The sequence below is a fragment of the Littorina saxatilis genome, linkage group LG17 (genome assembly GCF_037325665.1).
Source record: "Littorina saxatilis isolate snail1 linkage group LG17, US_GU_Lsax_2.0, whole genome shotgun sequence".
NCBI lineage: Eukaryota > Metazoa > Mollusca > Gastropoda > Littorinimorpha > Littorinidae > Littorina > Littorina saxatilis.
Window position 1 is genome coordinate 65,707,307 of NC_090261.1, and position 15,787 is coordinate 65,723,093.

A 15,787-nucleotide genomic window follows, 5' to 3' on the forward strand; every position below is an offset into this window, starting at 1 on the left:
AGGGATCCTCACTAACATACAGTACAAACACAAGACTCGTGAGACTATACGCACAAGATTCGTTTGACTATTCGCAGACGACTCGTAAGACTATAATAAAAAAACTCGTAAGACTATACTCACAAGACCCGTAAGACTATACTCACAAAACTCGTAAGACTATACTCACAAAATTCGTAAGACTATAATCACAAAACTCGTAAGACTATAATCACAAAACTCGTAAGACTATACTCACACGACCCGTAAGACTATACTCACAAAACTCGTAAGACTATAATCACAAAACTCGTAAGACTATACTCACAAAACTCGTAAGACTATACTCACAAAACTCGTAAGACTATACTCACACGACCCGTAAGACTATACTCACAAAATTCGTAAGACTATACTTACACGACCCGTAAGACTATACTCACAAAACTCGTAAGACTATACTCACAAAACTCGTAAGACGATACTCACAAAACTCGTAAGACTATACTCACAAAACTCGTAAGACTATACTCACAAAACTCGTAAGACGATACTCACACGACCCGTAAGACTATACTCACACGACCCGTAAGACTATACTCACAAAACTCGTAAGACTATACTCACACGACCCGTAAGACTATACTCACAAAACTCGTAAGACTATACTCACAAAACTCGTAAGACGATACTCACAAAACTCGTAAGACTAGACGCACAAGGCTCATAAGACAAGACGTTTACGACACGTAAGACTAAACCCACACGACTCTTAAGACTAGACGCACCACACTCGTAAGACTAAACGCACAACACTCGTACGACTAGACACAAAACACTAAAAAGACAAGACGCACAAGACTCGTAAGACTAGACACACACGATTAGACGCACAAAACGTGTACGACTAGACGCACAACACTCGTAAGAATAGACGCACACGACTCTTTAGACCAGACGTATCCCCCAAAAGCCAGGAGCCATGGCGGGCATGATGGCGCTGTGGGCCGACAACATCGACAGCGCGAGCGTCAGCCGGACAGCGTCGGCGTGCCAGCACTCCACCAAATTCCAGACGCCTTCCGACAGCTTGGAGCTGGAGGAGCAGAACCGGGAGCTGGAGGAGATCCTGCGCACGTCCCTGTCCCTGTCCGACACGCAGCACCTCGACTGGCACGTGCCCGAGACGCACACCACCATCGACTTTCTGCAACTGCTGGAAGGAAAGGTCGGCTGGTGTGCGAGTGTGACAGAGCGTTTGAAAGACTTACATTACAGTTTCGAGCAAACTGTTAGATTACATTTTGAAGCAAAGGCAAGCAAGCGATAGAAAGGTCCACGGGTGGAGAACTGTTCCGCACCATACTCGTTCGGAGCGACGTGTTCCGGTTGTGGATAGTCGCTATTTTTTTTACTTGCTCTGGATCGCGCGCGAAGGTAGGTTGTTCAGTCAGACCCTTCTCACAATATCTGGCGCATCACGTCACAAAATGGCTGGACTACCTTGAAATGTTATAGAAAGGATGTCCGGGGGTCTAGATTGTCAACAAGCTTGCTTTCTCAGACGAAAATGTTTGTTTTTGACACGTTTTGGTGTTTTTGTCGTAAATTAAAGGCTGACATAGAGTCCTATTTAATTAGTTTAATTACTTCCAGGGCTTTTCCCATCGTTGCGGGGATGTATAAATTAAGCTTCCTGCAAAGTTTTAGGTTTGAAGTCCTTACCAATTACGAGAAATAATTAATTCTTTATTGCATTGTTTAGTTCTCCAAATATGGTGTCGGAGACAGTCAAAGCGCGGTTGCGTACAATGGCAAAAAAAAATAGAAGTAAACCCGTCTAAAGCTGTCAAGGCCACTACATCTGCTGAGAAGAGAAAGTGGACTCCTTGCTTCATCACCACGCAGCACCAGCGCTGGGTCGCGCTGAAAGAAAGATTGTTTTCGTCAGAGGCCCATCGCTTCAAATCGAGAACCAAGTACAAAAGGGATACTGAACTCGCCAAAGTTTTGCTGGACACGTGAGTACATAGGCCTATTAGAAAATTAGATGTACTTGTGGCTTGTCAGCTGAAGCCTGTGGCCTTATTCTTGCGAATATGTGCTGTGAGAGATCGTGTATTTCCGCCTGCGCAATTTCCGGAAAACATCCACTTTCACTTTGAGATTGTTCTGTTTACATTCGACACTATCAACACCACTTTGCAATACTGAAATAATTGTTTCTGTGTTCGAAAGCTACAGCCAATCGTTATTATATCCCCTTAGGTACAGTTTTATAACATTATTGGCACATGTAAACAATATGAATTAATTAATGAACGCTACGAATATGGCAGCCTTTAAGTTGTGCAGACCACATAGAGTGCCATGTGGCGTGTGACCAATGCTGAAAATATGTTTTCATTGTACCAAAAGCAATCAGTAAGGTTTAGACTAGCTTGTAATTTGATTATTTGATTGAGACCTTGTTCCGTTTTTCTCAGCGAGGACTGATACGACGTTCCGGTTGTGCACAAAGCAGCAAATCAGACACAATAAGGCTTATCTTGTCATTGTCTGTAGTGCAGGCCAAAGAAAATCGCATTATGAGAACGTTTAAATGTTCTTTAGTAGCTATGATGATAATATTGGCAATATACGGAGGTAAATATTTTGGTTCCGGTGTAAAGATAACGACCAAATTGTTCCGGATCGGATTATTCCGTAGTATTTGTTCCTGTTGGGATCAACTTTCTACTGGCGGCCTTATATAGATAAGTGGATGTGAGTGTGTGTTTATGCGTGTGTGTGTTAGTGTGTGTGTGTGTGTGTGTGTGTGTGTGTGCTCCAAACGAATATGGTGCGGAACAGTTCCCCACCCGTGGGGTCGGCTTGTGTGCAAGTTTGACAGAGTGTTCGAAAGACTTAGATTACATTTTGAAGCAAAGAGTTTGATTACATTTAGAAGCAAAGGCAGGCAAGCGATAGAAAGGTCGGTTGGTATACATGTGTGACAGAGTGTTCCAAAGACTTTAAAACCCAAACACTGTACTCACGGGGGATAACCGGTCAAAGGCCGAACAGAAGCCGAAGGCCGCTCATGACACGTGTGAAGGCAAGTTTTGTCTGTTTTCTAGGTATTGTTTGATTTATGTCGGGATTTAAGGTAAGCTACTGATTCAGCGATGACTAAATTTGTTTCTCGATGCATAAAAAGTCAGGGAGCGATTGATATTTGCCCGTAAATAGCCTTCAAAGCTGAAAATGTCCGCGATCGAGCACCGGAAATGGCTGTTCGATGGGTTTTGCAAGTAGAATGTGCTTTATTTCACCAAATCAGCTCGTATTTGGTGTGGGTACGGGATTCTAGAGGACGAAGGAGTCATAAGATGTGCAAAGAAGTGCTATTTGGGAGTAGAATAAATCTTCCGAGACAGTAGACAAGAGAAGGTCATATTTGAGAGATGCGCGTAGGCCGATTGTCTTTCCGACAAGCGAATGATACAGCAGATTAATCATTCGTTTTGACCAGAAACCTAGTCTCTAGTTTTTATGAATGAGTTTTTTAATTAAAACAATCACGAGAACTCTCTCGCTTAGCCTAATGGCTGTTCGATGGGTTTCGCAAGTAGAAATGTGCTTTATTTCACCAAATCAGCTCGTATTTGACATCGGTTTGGTATATATAAAGATATATATTTTCTAATCCTACCGCGAACTGGATAGCAGACGCGGCACGACTGTTGCACCACACTTTGAAGTAATCCCACACTTTGAAGTAAATTACTTCAAAGTGTGGGGATGTGCCCCACACTTTGAAGTAAACCCATTTTTTACTTCAAAGTGTGGGGGGATCTTCCCACACTTTGAAGTAAACTCAGTTTTTACTTCAAATTGTGGGGGGATCTTCCCACACTTTGAAGTAACTTACTTCAAAGCGTGGGACTTTTGCATCGCCTGTTTGAGCCTGATGATTTTGTCAAAAAAAATGGCAAAGTCTTTTGGATGAGTGATGTTTGTTATCAGGCTTTAAGCAATGTCCCATTGTTGAGTGTGACGAAAACTCGTGGTGACGATTTTAAAACATGTTGGGTCACGCATGGTCCAACCTTACATGGTCCAACCTTACATGGTCCAACCTTACATGGTCCAACCTTACATGGTCCAATCTTACATGGTCCATATATATATTATTGGACCATGTAAGATTGGACCATGTAAGATTGGACCATGTAAGATTGGATCATGTAAGGTTGGACCATGTAAGGTTGGACAATGTAAGGTTGGACGATGTAATATTGGACCATGTAAGATTGGACCATGTAAGATTGGACCATGTAGGGTTGGACCATGTAAGATTGGACCATGTAAGGTTGGACCATGTAAGGTTGGACGATGTAAGATTGGACCATGTAAGATTGGACCATGTAAGGTTGGACCATGTAAGATTGGACCATGTAAGGTTGGACCATGTAAGGTTGGACCATGTAATATTGGACCATGTAAGGTTGGACCATGTAAGGTTGGACCATGTTATATTGGACCATGTAAGATTGGACCATGTAAGGTTGGACCATGCAAGGTTGGACCATGCAAGGTTGGACCATGTAAGATTGGACCATGTAAGGTTGGACCATGTAAGATTGGACCATGTAAGATTGGACCATGTAAGGTTGGACCATGTAAGATTGGACCATGTTAGATTGGACCATGTAAGGTCGGACCATGTAAGATTGGACCATGTAAGATTGGACCATGTAAGATTGGACCATGCGTGACCCAACATGTTTTAAAATCGTCATCACGAGTTTTCGTCACACTCAACAATGGGACATTGCTTAAAGCCTGATAACAAACATCATTATGTTTCTTGGCTCGCTCACTTTTTCTGTTCACTCATCCAAAAGACTTTGCCATTTTTTTTGACAAAATCATCAGGCTCAAACAGGCGATGCAAAAGTCCCACGCTTTGAAGTAAGTTACTTCAAAGTGTGGGAAGATCCCCCCACAATTTGAAGTAAAAACTGAGTTTACTTCAAAGTGTGGGAAGATCCCCCCACACTTTGAAGTAAAAAATGGGTTTACTTCAAAGTGTGGGGCACATCCCCACACTTTGAAGTAATTTACTTCAAAGTGTGGGATTACTTCAAAGTGTGGTGCAACAGTCGTGCCGCGTCTGCTATCCAGTTCGCGGTAGGATTAGAAAATATATATATATATACCAAACCGATGTCAAATACGAGCTGATTTGGTGAAATAAAGCACATTTCTACTTGCGAAACCCATCGAACAGCCATTAGGCTAAGCGAGAGAGTTCTCGTGATTGTTTTAATTAAAAAACTCATTCATAAAAACTAGAGACTAGGTTTCTGGTCAAAACGAATGATTAATCTGCTGTATCATTCGCTTGTCGGAAAGACAATCGGCCTACGCGCATCTCTCAAATATGACCTTCTTTTGTCTACTGTCTCGGAAGATTTATTCTACTCCCAAATAGCACTTCTTTGCACCTCTTATGACTCCTTCGTCCTCTAGATTCCCGTATCCACACCAAATACGAGCTGATTTGGTGAAATAAAGCACATTTCTACTTGCAAAACCCATCGAACAGCCATTTCCGGTGCTCGATCGCGGACATTTTCAGCTTTGAAGGCTATTTACGGGCAAATATCAATCGCTCCCTGACTTTTTATGCATCGAGAAACAAATTTAGTCATCGCTGAATCAGTAGCTTACCTTAAATCCCGACATTAATCAAACAATACCTAGAAAACAGACAAAACTTGCCTTCACACGTGTCATGAGCGGCCTTCGGCTTCTGTTCGGCCTTTGACCGGTTATCCCCCGTGGTACTGCGGCCGCCTTTTTGTTTGCTGTGCACTACTTCATAAAGACGCCGCGCGGCGCTGCACAGCGCCTGTCGTGATAACCGTGTTTCATTGGCTAGACGGTAACACGTTTTGGGACGTCTTCGCTAGCACAGTGTGTCCCCAGGTAATAGTTCAGCTGGTAGAGCACTGGGCTTGTGATCGGAAGGTCGCAGGTTCGAATTCGGGCCGGGACGGACACGGGTCAACTTTACGTGAAGACCCAAAGACGGAAGCCATATCCCAGCCCCGTGTCACCACCGTAAAAGACCTCGGTCATTCTGCCATAAGTGTAGATGGCTGATACCACCTAAACAAGCATACACTTGTGTATCTCATCAACTCGAATTATCATACAACCCATATCATGTCCTTAAGAGGCGAAACATTTAACCTGTGGGACGTTAAGCATTCTCTCTTTTCAGGTGATCACGTCGCAGGAGCTGGAGGAACAGGCCAAGGAGCGAGCTGCCGCCAAGCGGAGGGAGGCGGCCATGAAGAAGACGGCAGCGGGGGAAGGAAGAAGGAAGGACAACAGGGAGGAGCAGGAACCCATACGCTGGCGGAGACGGAAAGACGACGCCTCCCCTTTCGTCGGTCACTGCTCGTGGAATCAGGTCAGTCGTCTGCTGTCCGTACTGATGTCGTCGTCTGCTGCTTCACATACAAAACAAGGAACTTAGTCGATAAATATCGACAGGGGGCCGACAAATGGTTTAAATGTGAAATGTGTGTATATGGGTGTGGGTTTGAAACAAACAAACAAACAAACCATGTGAACCCCGGGCCGCAGGCCTTCGATGTAGTGATTGAAGAAAAAAGGATGTTCTCAAATGATTCAATTCTCATTTGGTCTGATTCTCAAATGGTACCGGTATACCCCCCCCCCTGGCCGCAGGCCTAGGATTAAAAAAAATTAATTATTTATTTATTTTAAACATTAAAAAAATTAATTAGAGTAAAACAAAATATTAAAACGTTCATAATAAATAATAATAATAAACAAGAATTTAACACACAAAAAAACAAAAGAATAGATAATCCGCCCATGTTAGGAATCGAATCCGGACCGCTTTCGCCGTAGCCGAACGCCTTTCCGGACGCCTTACCACCACACCACAAATTCTTCACTGCTCCATCAGTGAATTTAGTGCTATTACAAAAAGGGAGAAACTGCCATCGCGATTGCAAAAAGTCTTGATGTTTGTTTGTTTGTTTGTTTGCTTAACGCCCAGCCGACCACGAAGGGCCATATCAGGGCGGTGCTGCTTTGACATTTAACGTGCGCCACACACAAGACAGAAGTCGCAGCACAGGCTTCATGTCTCACCCAGTCACATTATTCTGACACCGGACCAACCAGTCCTAGCACTAACCCCATAATGCCAGACGCCAGGCGGAGCAGCCACTAGATTGCCAATTTCAAAGTCTTAGGTATGACCCGGCCGGGGTTCGAACCCACGACCTCCCGATCACGGAGCGGACGCCTTACCACTAGGCCAACTGTGCCGGTAGTCTTGATGTTGGAAAATCGCAAATTCAAAGAATTATCCAAGACAAAGAAAACATTCTGAAAAGGTGGGAAAGTGGTGACAATGCCGATCGAATGCGATCAAAGCGGCAGAAGACAACATACTCTGACTTAAATGAAAAGGTTTGGGATTGGTTCCTGGCTGCCAGAAAAAAGAATTTTCCGACCTGCGTGTGCGGCGAGATCAAAGGCAGGTCCATTGTGATAGCTGAGTGGCCTTGATTATAGACACTGACCTTCTTCCCCAGGGTCATTGACCCAGTTTTAGCTATGAGAGGTGGTTCCCCTTTCATATCTGAGAGAGGAAACACTTCCTGCACCCGGGTCAGTGACCGAGTTTAACCTATGGGGAGTTTAACCTATGGGGCGGTCTCTTTGATGTCTTGAGAGGAAACTTGGCCAGGGTAGTACATGCACCAGAACTGGTGGACACCATGGACAAACATGAAATCGAAGCAGTTTGCTTGAGGGAACGGTCGTCAGCAACTCAAACTTCTCTGTTTTCTTTTTTTAAGAAAATCTGACTTTCTTTGTGGCCCCCTGGCCACTGACTCCGCCCCCCTCCCTCTGTAAGGACCCCCCTCCATAAGGACCGATTTTTGTCAACATTTTCAAGATCGGTAGAGAGGGGTTCCACTGTATTACCTAACCGCTACTGGCAGGCGGCCTCAATCTTCACGCGCATAGACGAGATTAATAGGTGCTTGGTTTTGGTATTTTGAATTACATTACATTAAACCTTTGTTGGGCTTCATGGTCATGGCAACAGCCATAATAATATTACATGATGTATAATATTATATTTCAGCATATGTGAATTACATGTCATCATACCAAACTGTCATACATTTTTATTCCTACATTATTCTGATTGATCACAACCAAACCTACCATCATTGGACACATCCAAATGCAAGCGCCTGTTCTTGACAATTTCCCACTGATCTAAATATAAAATCAGTGCAATTTCCTGGGTCGGGCTTTGCCACAGACACTCACGGTTTTTGCCTGCAGGTAAAATGTACAATGTATTTTCTGATTTGTGCACAAAAGCTTTTTTTCTTTTTTTCTTTTTTACATTTAGTCAAGTTATGACTAAATGTTTTAACATAGAGGGGGGAATCGAGACGAGGGTCGTGGTGTATGTGTGTGTGTGTATGTGTGTGTGTGTGTGTGTGTGTGTGTGTGTGTGTGTGTGTGTGTGTGTGTGTGTGTGTGTGTGTGTGCGTGCGTGCGTGTAGAGCGATTCAGACTAAACTACTGGACCGATCTTTATGAAATTTGACATGAGAGTTCCTGGGTATGATATCCCCATACGTTTTTTTCATTTTTTTGATAAATGTCTTTGATGACGTCATATCCGGCTTTTCGTGAAAGTTGAGGCGGCACTGTCACGCCCTCATTTTTTAACCAAATTGGTTGAAATTTTGGTCAAGTAATGTTCGACGAAGCCCGGACTTCGGTATTGCATTTCAACCTGGTGGCTTAAAATTTAATTAATGACTTTGGTCATTAAAAATCTGAAAATTGTAAAAAAAAAAATGTTTTTATAAAACTATCCAAATTTACGTTCATCTTATTCTCCATCATTTGCTGATTCCAAAAACATATAAATATGTTATATTTGGATTAAAAACAAGCTCTGCAAATTAAATATATAAAAATTATTATCAAAATTAAATTTTCGAAATCAATTTAAAAACACTTTCATCTTATTCCTTGTCGGTTCCTCATTCCAAAAACATATAGATATGATATGTTTGGATTGAAAACACGCTCAGAAAGTTAAAACGAAGAGAGGTACAGAAAAGCGTGCTATCCTTCTCAGCGCAACTACTACCCCGCTCTTCTTGTCAATTTCACTGCCTTTGCCATGAGCTGTGGACTGACGATGCTACGAGTATACGGTCTTGCTGCGTTGCATTGCGTTCAGTTTCATTCTGTGAGTTCGACAGCTACTTGACACCGGCACGGTTGGCCTAGTGGTAAGGCGTCCGCCCCGTGATCGGGAGGTCGTGGGTTCGAACCCCGGCCGGGTCATACCTAAGACTTTAAAATTGGCAATCTAGTGGCTGCTCCGCCTGGCGTCTGGCATTATGGGGTTAGTGCTAGGACTGGTTGGTCCGGTGTCAGAATAATGTGACTGGGTGAGACATGAAGCCTGTGCTGCGACTTCTGTCTTGTGTGTGGCGCACGTTATATGTCAAAGCAGCACCGCCCTGATATGGCCCTTCGTGGTCGGCTGGGCGTTAAGCAAACAAACAAACAAACAAACAAACAAACAGCTACTTGACTAAATGTTGTATTTTCGCCTTACGCGACTTGTTTTAACATAACAATGTTTAATGTCACTGTATGTTTAAAAGACCATGGTCACATTTGTAAAACAAATGTTAAATTAGAAAATAAATAACATTTTGGTTCATGATTTTTTCCTACACCTGTGCTAAAAATAAGAAATAAAAATGTCGGTATATATATGTCACTCAAATACAGCAAATTATGAATGGTGTGAGTTTGTTGCGGTTGACCCTGCACAGGTCGACCTAAGATGTTTTTGTTGAACAATTTTGCCGTAACCCCTCCCATAGGGTGACGTATTTCACAACTTCCTGTGTTACACAGACTCAGTGATGACCAATTTTGCCTTCACACCTCCCATAGGGTGACGGATTTCACAACTTTCTACTGATGAACAATGTTGCCTTCACCCCTCCCATAGGGTGACGGATGTCACAACTTCCTGTGTACACAAACTGATGACATATTTCACAACAAAATGGCGCTGCCCATGGTCAACCTCGAAACTATCCGTATAGAATGGGGGCCTCCTGGCCCCCATAATGAATAAAAGCGTACATTTGGCTGGCTTTGGAAGACATGAAAATGTTCTGACGGATCTGTGCCGTAGCGAATTTACGAAGTAAATCTAACAGATATGGCAGATAACGCTATGGCAAATAACGCTATGGCAAACGAGGACTCTCCTCCTGGCTCCTCTAAAATTCTGCAGAGAGAGTCCATAGATAACATAACAAATACAAATTGAGGGGGGGGGGGGGGATCTAGATAGAGAATCTGTGAGGCCGGGAAGAATAACTTCAATAAGTGTAGGTGAGCCGTATGGGCAAGAAGGCGGTACCGCTGATCACTGTGTGTTACGCTATAGGTGAGCCGTATTGGCAAGAGTCCGGTACCGCTGATCACTGTGTGTTGTGCTACAGGTGAGCTGTATGGGCAAGAGACCGGTACCGCTGATCACTGTGTGTTGTGCTACAGGTGAGCCGTATGGGCAAGAGGCCGGTACCGCTGATCACTGTGTGTTGTGCTACAGGTGAGCCGTATGGGCAAGAGGCCGGTACCGCTGATCACTGTGTGTTGCGCTACAGGTGAGCGGTATGGGCAAGAGGCCGGTACCGCTGATCACTGTGTGTTGTGCTACAGGTGAGCTGTATGGGCAAGAGGCCGGTACCGCTGATCACTGTGTGTTATGCTACAGGTGAGCCGTATGGGCAAGAGGCCGGTACCGCTGATTACTGTGTGTTGTGCTACAGGTGAGCCGTATGGGCAAGAGGCCGGTACCGCTGATCACTGTGTGTTGTGCTACAGGTGAGCCGTATGGGCAAGACACCGGTACCGCTGATCACTGTGTGTTGTGCTACAGGTGAGCCGTATGGGCAAGACACCGGTACCGCTGATCACTGTGTGTTGTGCTACAGGTGAGCTGTATGGGCAAGAGACCGGACCGCTGATCACTGTGTGTTGTGCTACAGGTGAGCCGTATGGGCAAGAGGCCGGTGCCGCTGATCACTGTGTGTTGCGCTACAGGTGAGCTGTATGGGCAAGAGACCGGCACCGCTGATCACTGTGTGTTGTGCTACAGGTGAGCTGTATGGGCAAGAGGCCGGTACCGCTGATCACTGTGTGTTGTGCTACAGGTGAGCTGTATGAGCAAGAGACCGGCACCGCTGATCACTGTGTGTTGTGCTACAGGTGAGCTGTATGGGCAAGAGGCCGGTACCGCTGATCACTGTGTGTTGTGCTACAGGTGAGCCGTATGGGCAAGAGGCCGGTACCGCTGATCACTGTGTGTTGTGCTACAGGTGAGCCGTATGGGCAAGAGGCCGGTACCGCTACACACCGCGGGGCTGGGGGAGCAGCACTCACACATCCGTACCCGGCCGCCGCTCGGCGTCAAGAAGGTACACACCATGTCATTCACGTCAGTCAATCTTCAGTTATTCTATTGTATAAAATCTAAGAAAAAAAGAAAGGCTTTGCTTGCATTTAAATTAATGGAATTGTGTTCGTGTCTATTCAGCCTCCTGCCCAAACGTAAACCAATAACCACCCTACCAACAAACCAATAACCACCCTACCAACAACCAATAACCACCCTACCAACAAACCAATAACCACCCTACCAACAACCAATAACCACCCTACCAACAAACCAATAACCACCCTACCAACAAACCAACAAAACAAACAAGCACAACATGCAAACAAACAGAGAGAAAAAAGCAAGTCCAGTGCGCAGACAGGTGTACGGACAGACTCGCAGACAGGTGTACGGACAGACTCGCAGACAGGTGTACGGACAGACTCGCAGACAGGTGTACGGACAGACTCGCAGACAGGTGTACGGACAGACTCGCAGACAGGTGTACGGACAGACTCGCAGACAGGTGTACGGACAGACTCGCAGACAGGTGTACGGACAGACTCGCAGACAGGTGTACGGACAGACTCGCAGACAGGTGTACGGACAGACTCGCAGACAGGTGTACGGACAGACTCGCAGGCACGGTTTGTTCTGAACTATCCTTGGCACAAAAACCCGTCCTTCTCGCGCGCAGTGGAGAGAAGACACAGGTGTCAATGCTGTTCACCTTTTAGTGCAAAGGTGAAGTACAGTGGAACACTCTTTCAGAAAATCAGGTCTCAAATGGGAGGGAGTCTTAAAATGGAGGTTACATTTACAGAAGCTATGAACAGAACATCTGCGACAGTCTTAAATTGCAGGGGGGGAGAGGGGGGGTGATTTGAGGGCTTTTACTGCACTGTATATATACAGAATGTGATCCCCCGACCAAATCTCACAACGAAAATTTTTCTAAAGGAACTGGCCTACACATACAAGATTGATAAACATATTCACTGTACAGAATTGAATTATGGAAAATTTAGGCTGAAGTGGGCTTCATACTATACCCTTGTGGAACAGCATTTATCATAATTGCTTATATATTGTATTGAATATGTTTTTATCCGTCATATCCACTCTATTATTATGTGACTTCTATGCATTGCATGACAAAATGTAAAATTGCCTGAATAAAATATTTTTGACGAAAAAATAAAATTTTACGATTGTGTGTGAAATCAAACAAATTAAAATTAGATTTTTTTTCACAAACGAGTAAAATATAAACCCTGATATCAACATCCTACGTTCAAGTGGTGCGGAATTAGAACCCCCGACCCAATCCCCTCATCCACACAGGTGCAGAGACACTGATATCAGTCGCCTCTCTCATCCAGGTGTTGACTAATTTGTTCTTCTTCTTCTGCGTTCATGGGCTGAAACTCCCAAGTACACTCATGATATTTTCACGAGTGGTTTTCAACGTGTATGAACATTTTAACCCCGCCATTTAGGCAGCCATGCGAATTTGAACCCCTGCCCCAACCCGCTGATGCGCGCAGCTGCGAAGACACACTGATACGAGTTGCCTTTTCCTTGTTCAGGTGTTGACAAACTTGAACTTGAACCCCTCACCCAACCACCTGATTCGCACAGCTGCGAAGACACACTGATACCAGTTGCCTTTTTCTCGTCCAGGTGTTGAAGAACTTGAACCCCATCCCGCAGTGTGACGTGTACGAGTCGTGGATCGAGCAGAAGCAGATCCTCCAGGACGACGCCCTCAACGCCATGTCGCTGGCTGACCTTCACTTCATCCACACACTCTGCCCCCCGGGGAGCGTGCACGTGCCGCTCACTTGGGACCTCGTGGCCAGGAGGTAGGGTGCTCGCATCCACACACACACACACACACACACACACACACACACACACACACATACACAAACACACACACACACATATATACACACATACACACACACATACATACACACACACACACATACACACATACACACAAACACATACACACACACATACACACACACACACACACAAACACATACACACACCCGCACACATACACACACATACATACACACACACACACAAACACATACACACACACAAACACACACACACACAAACACACACACACACACAAACACATACACACACTCATTCTCGCACACTCAAACGCGCATTCATGCACACAGACACGGACAGACATACACATACAGACACACACACATACACACATGCACACACACGAACTCGCTTGCACGCTCAAACGAGCACCTATGCACACAGACATGGACACACACACACACACATACACACTAATGTACGCACGCACGCACGCATGCGCACACACGTACATAATCCACACTCACACACAGACACACTCGCAAATTCAAACGCGCACGCATACACACAAAGACACAAGACACAGACAGTCAGAGACAGACACACAGAGAGACACAGATTCGCACTCGCACACGTACACACACACACACACACACACACACATATATATACACACTCACACACACACACACACACACACACGCACGCACGCACACACACACACACACACACACACACACACACACACACACACACACTCACACACACACGCTAATAAGTGGCGCAACTCTTCCTCAACCGATCCAAAACGACCAGACAGGGTTATTTTCGAACATTATCAATTATTTGGGGTGATTCCTGTGTTGTGTGTTTTTGGCAGAGGTCCGTCCAACCCTACGCTTATCAAACTGGAATTACCTGAAGATGAATCTTCCACTGACGACAATCCTGCATCGTAAGTCTGACCTCACACACACACACACACACACACACACACACACACACACACACACACACACACACACACACACACACACACACACACACACACACTGCAGTGTTATGTTGTGCTTCAAATAATCTTCTCATCGAACTGCAACAAATAAATCTGATGCATATTTGAAGCAGTCTGGTACGAACACTGACTTGAATCATGTTGTTTTGATGTACATTAGGCTTATTACAGAGATTTGCCAAGACCTCTTTCGAGGTCCAGATTAGGCGCCCGGACTCCTGATATAGACCAGTTGTGAATTTTTCTGTATTTAATGTTTTCTGAAATTTAATCAAAGCTAATTCTCTAAGATGATGTACTAAAGAGAGATCAACTACCAACCGCAACATGAATCTTCTTCGCAAGTAAACAAACTAGGAATCAGAGTGAAACTAAACGTGGTCCATATTCTATTTATAATTAATATTGGACACATAGGAGAATGTTGATGGTAGGGTGTGGGAGTGGATGTGTGTGGATTTACAGGTGTGTGATTTGGTATATGTATCGAGCTTGTAGTTCTAATGTGATGACTGTCTTTTCACCTGTTGTAATATCTGTGTATTCAAGCCAAAAGACAATTTTCTGTATGTTTTACATTCAGACAATAAAGTTATATTGAATTGGATTAAATTGAATTGAATTGTTTTGGGATTTTGTCTTTACTTCCAGATCTGGCAGTTCAGGGACACAATGAATTTGACCGGATACATTCGGGGGTTATATGTGCATTCCACAAGTTGACAAGTCGTATGAATTAATCTATTGACTCATTGTGCACAAATATTGCACACACAAACACTCACAACTCAAACTGAAGGACGGTGGAAATGTTGCTTGTTAGTAAAGTGCATTTTAGCGCCAGTCTGTTCATGTTGATGATTATGTGTTTTTCTTCTTCTTCAGCGTTCCAGAATTTTCTGGTTACTTGTGAGCTCGTTTGCCCATTTGGGATCCCCAAACTATACTCTGAGAGCATAGTCAGCTTCACTCCGCTTTTGTTGGGTAGGCGTGCTGGGTATTTTCGTGTTTCCAACATGGATTACAGGATCTTTTCCGTGCGCACTTGGTCTTGTGCTTGCGTGTACACACGAAGGGGGTTAAGTCACAAGCAGGTCTGCACATAAGTTGTTGACCTGGGAGATCGGACAAATGATTATGTGTGATTTTGATAATGTTGATATTATTTTTTGAAAGGTTACGTATATTTGTTTTATCAGTATGCCATTTTGTGTCTTTTAGTGGTAAGTTTGATTTTTTGCATACTTCCTCATTTCGGATGTGTGATACACCAAATGTGGTGTATTGGTCAAGTATTTGCTTTTTAAAGCAACCTATTGTATCATTAAATCACTGTTATTTGAAATGCATTATTTCAAGGAAATAAATGATTATTGCTATTAACTTTCTATGTGCAC

At 44.2% G+C, this 15,787-nt stretch overlaps 1 protein-coding gene across 1 annotated transcript; it reads left to right on the top strand.

Annotated features, from left to right (window-relative positions):
- Positions 1-955: 955 nt before the first annotated feature.
- Positions 956-15,773, top strand: LOC138953522 (uncharacterized). The gene is made up of 6 exons (XM_070325355.1): positions 956-1,207; positions 6,254-6,445; positions 11,463-11,561; positions 13,205-13,386; positions 14,256-14,330; positions 15,042-15,773. The coding sequence occupies exons 1-6, from the start codon at positions 962-964 to the stop codon at positions 15,064-15,066; spliced, it is 819 nt and encodes a 272-aa protein (XP_070181456.1). The 5' UTR covers positions 956-961; the 3' UTR covers positions 15,067-15,773.
- Positions 15,774-15,787: the final 14 nt, after the last annotated feature.

Excerpts from the sequence above, each read along its gene's own strand:
- LOC138953522 (XM_070325355.1), top strand. The coding sequence starts at position 962 with ATGGCGGGCATGATGGCGCTGTGGGCCGACAACATCGACAGCGCGAGC. Across the intron at positions 6,446-11,462 it reads GTCACTGCTCGTGGAATCAG|GTGAGCCGTATGGGCAAGAG; the intron begins GTCAGTCGTCTG and ends GTTGTGCTACAG. Across the intron at positions 11,562-13,204 it reads CGCCGCTCGGCGTCAAGAAG|GTGTTGAAGAACTTGAACCC; the intron begins GTACACACCATG and ends TTTCTCGTCCAG.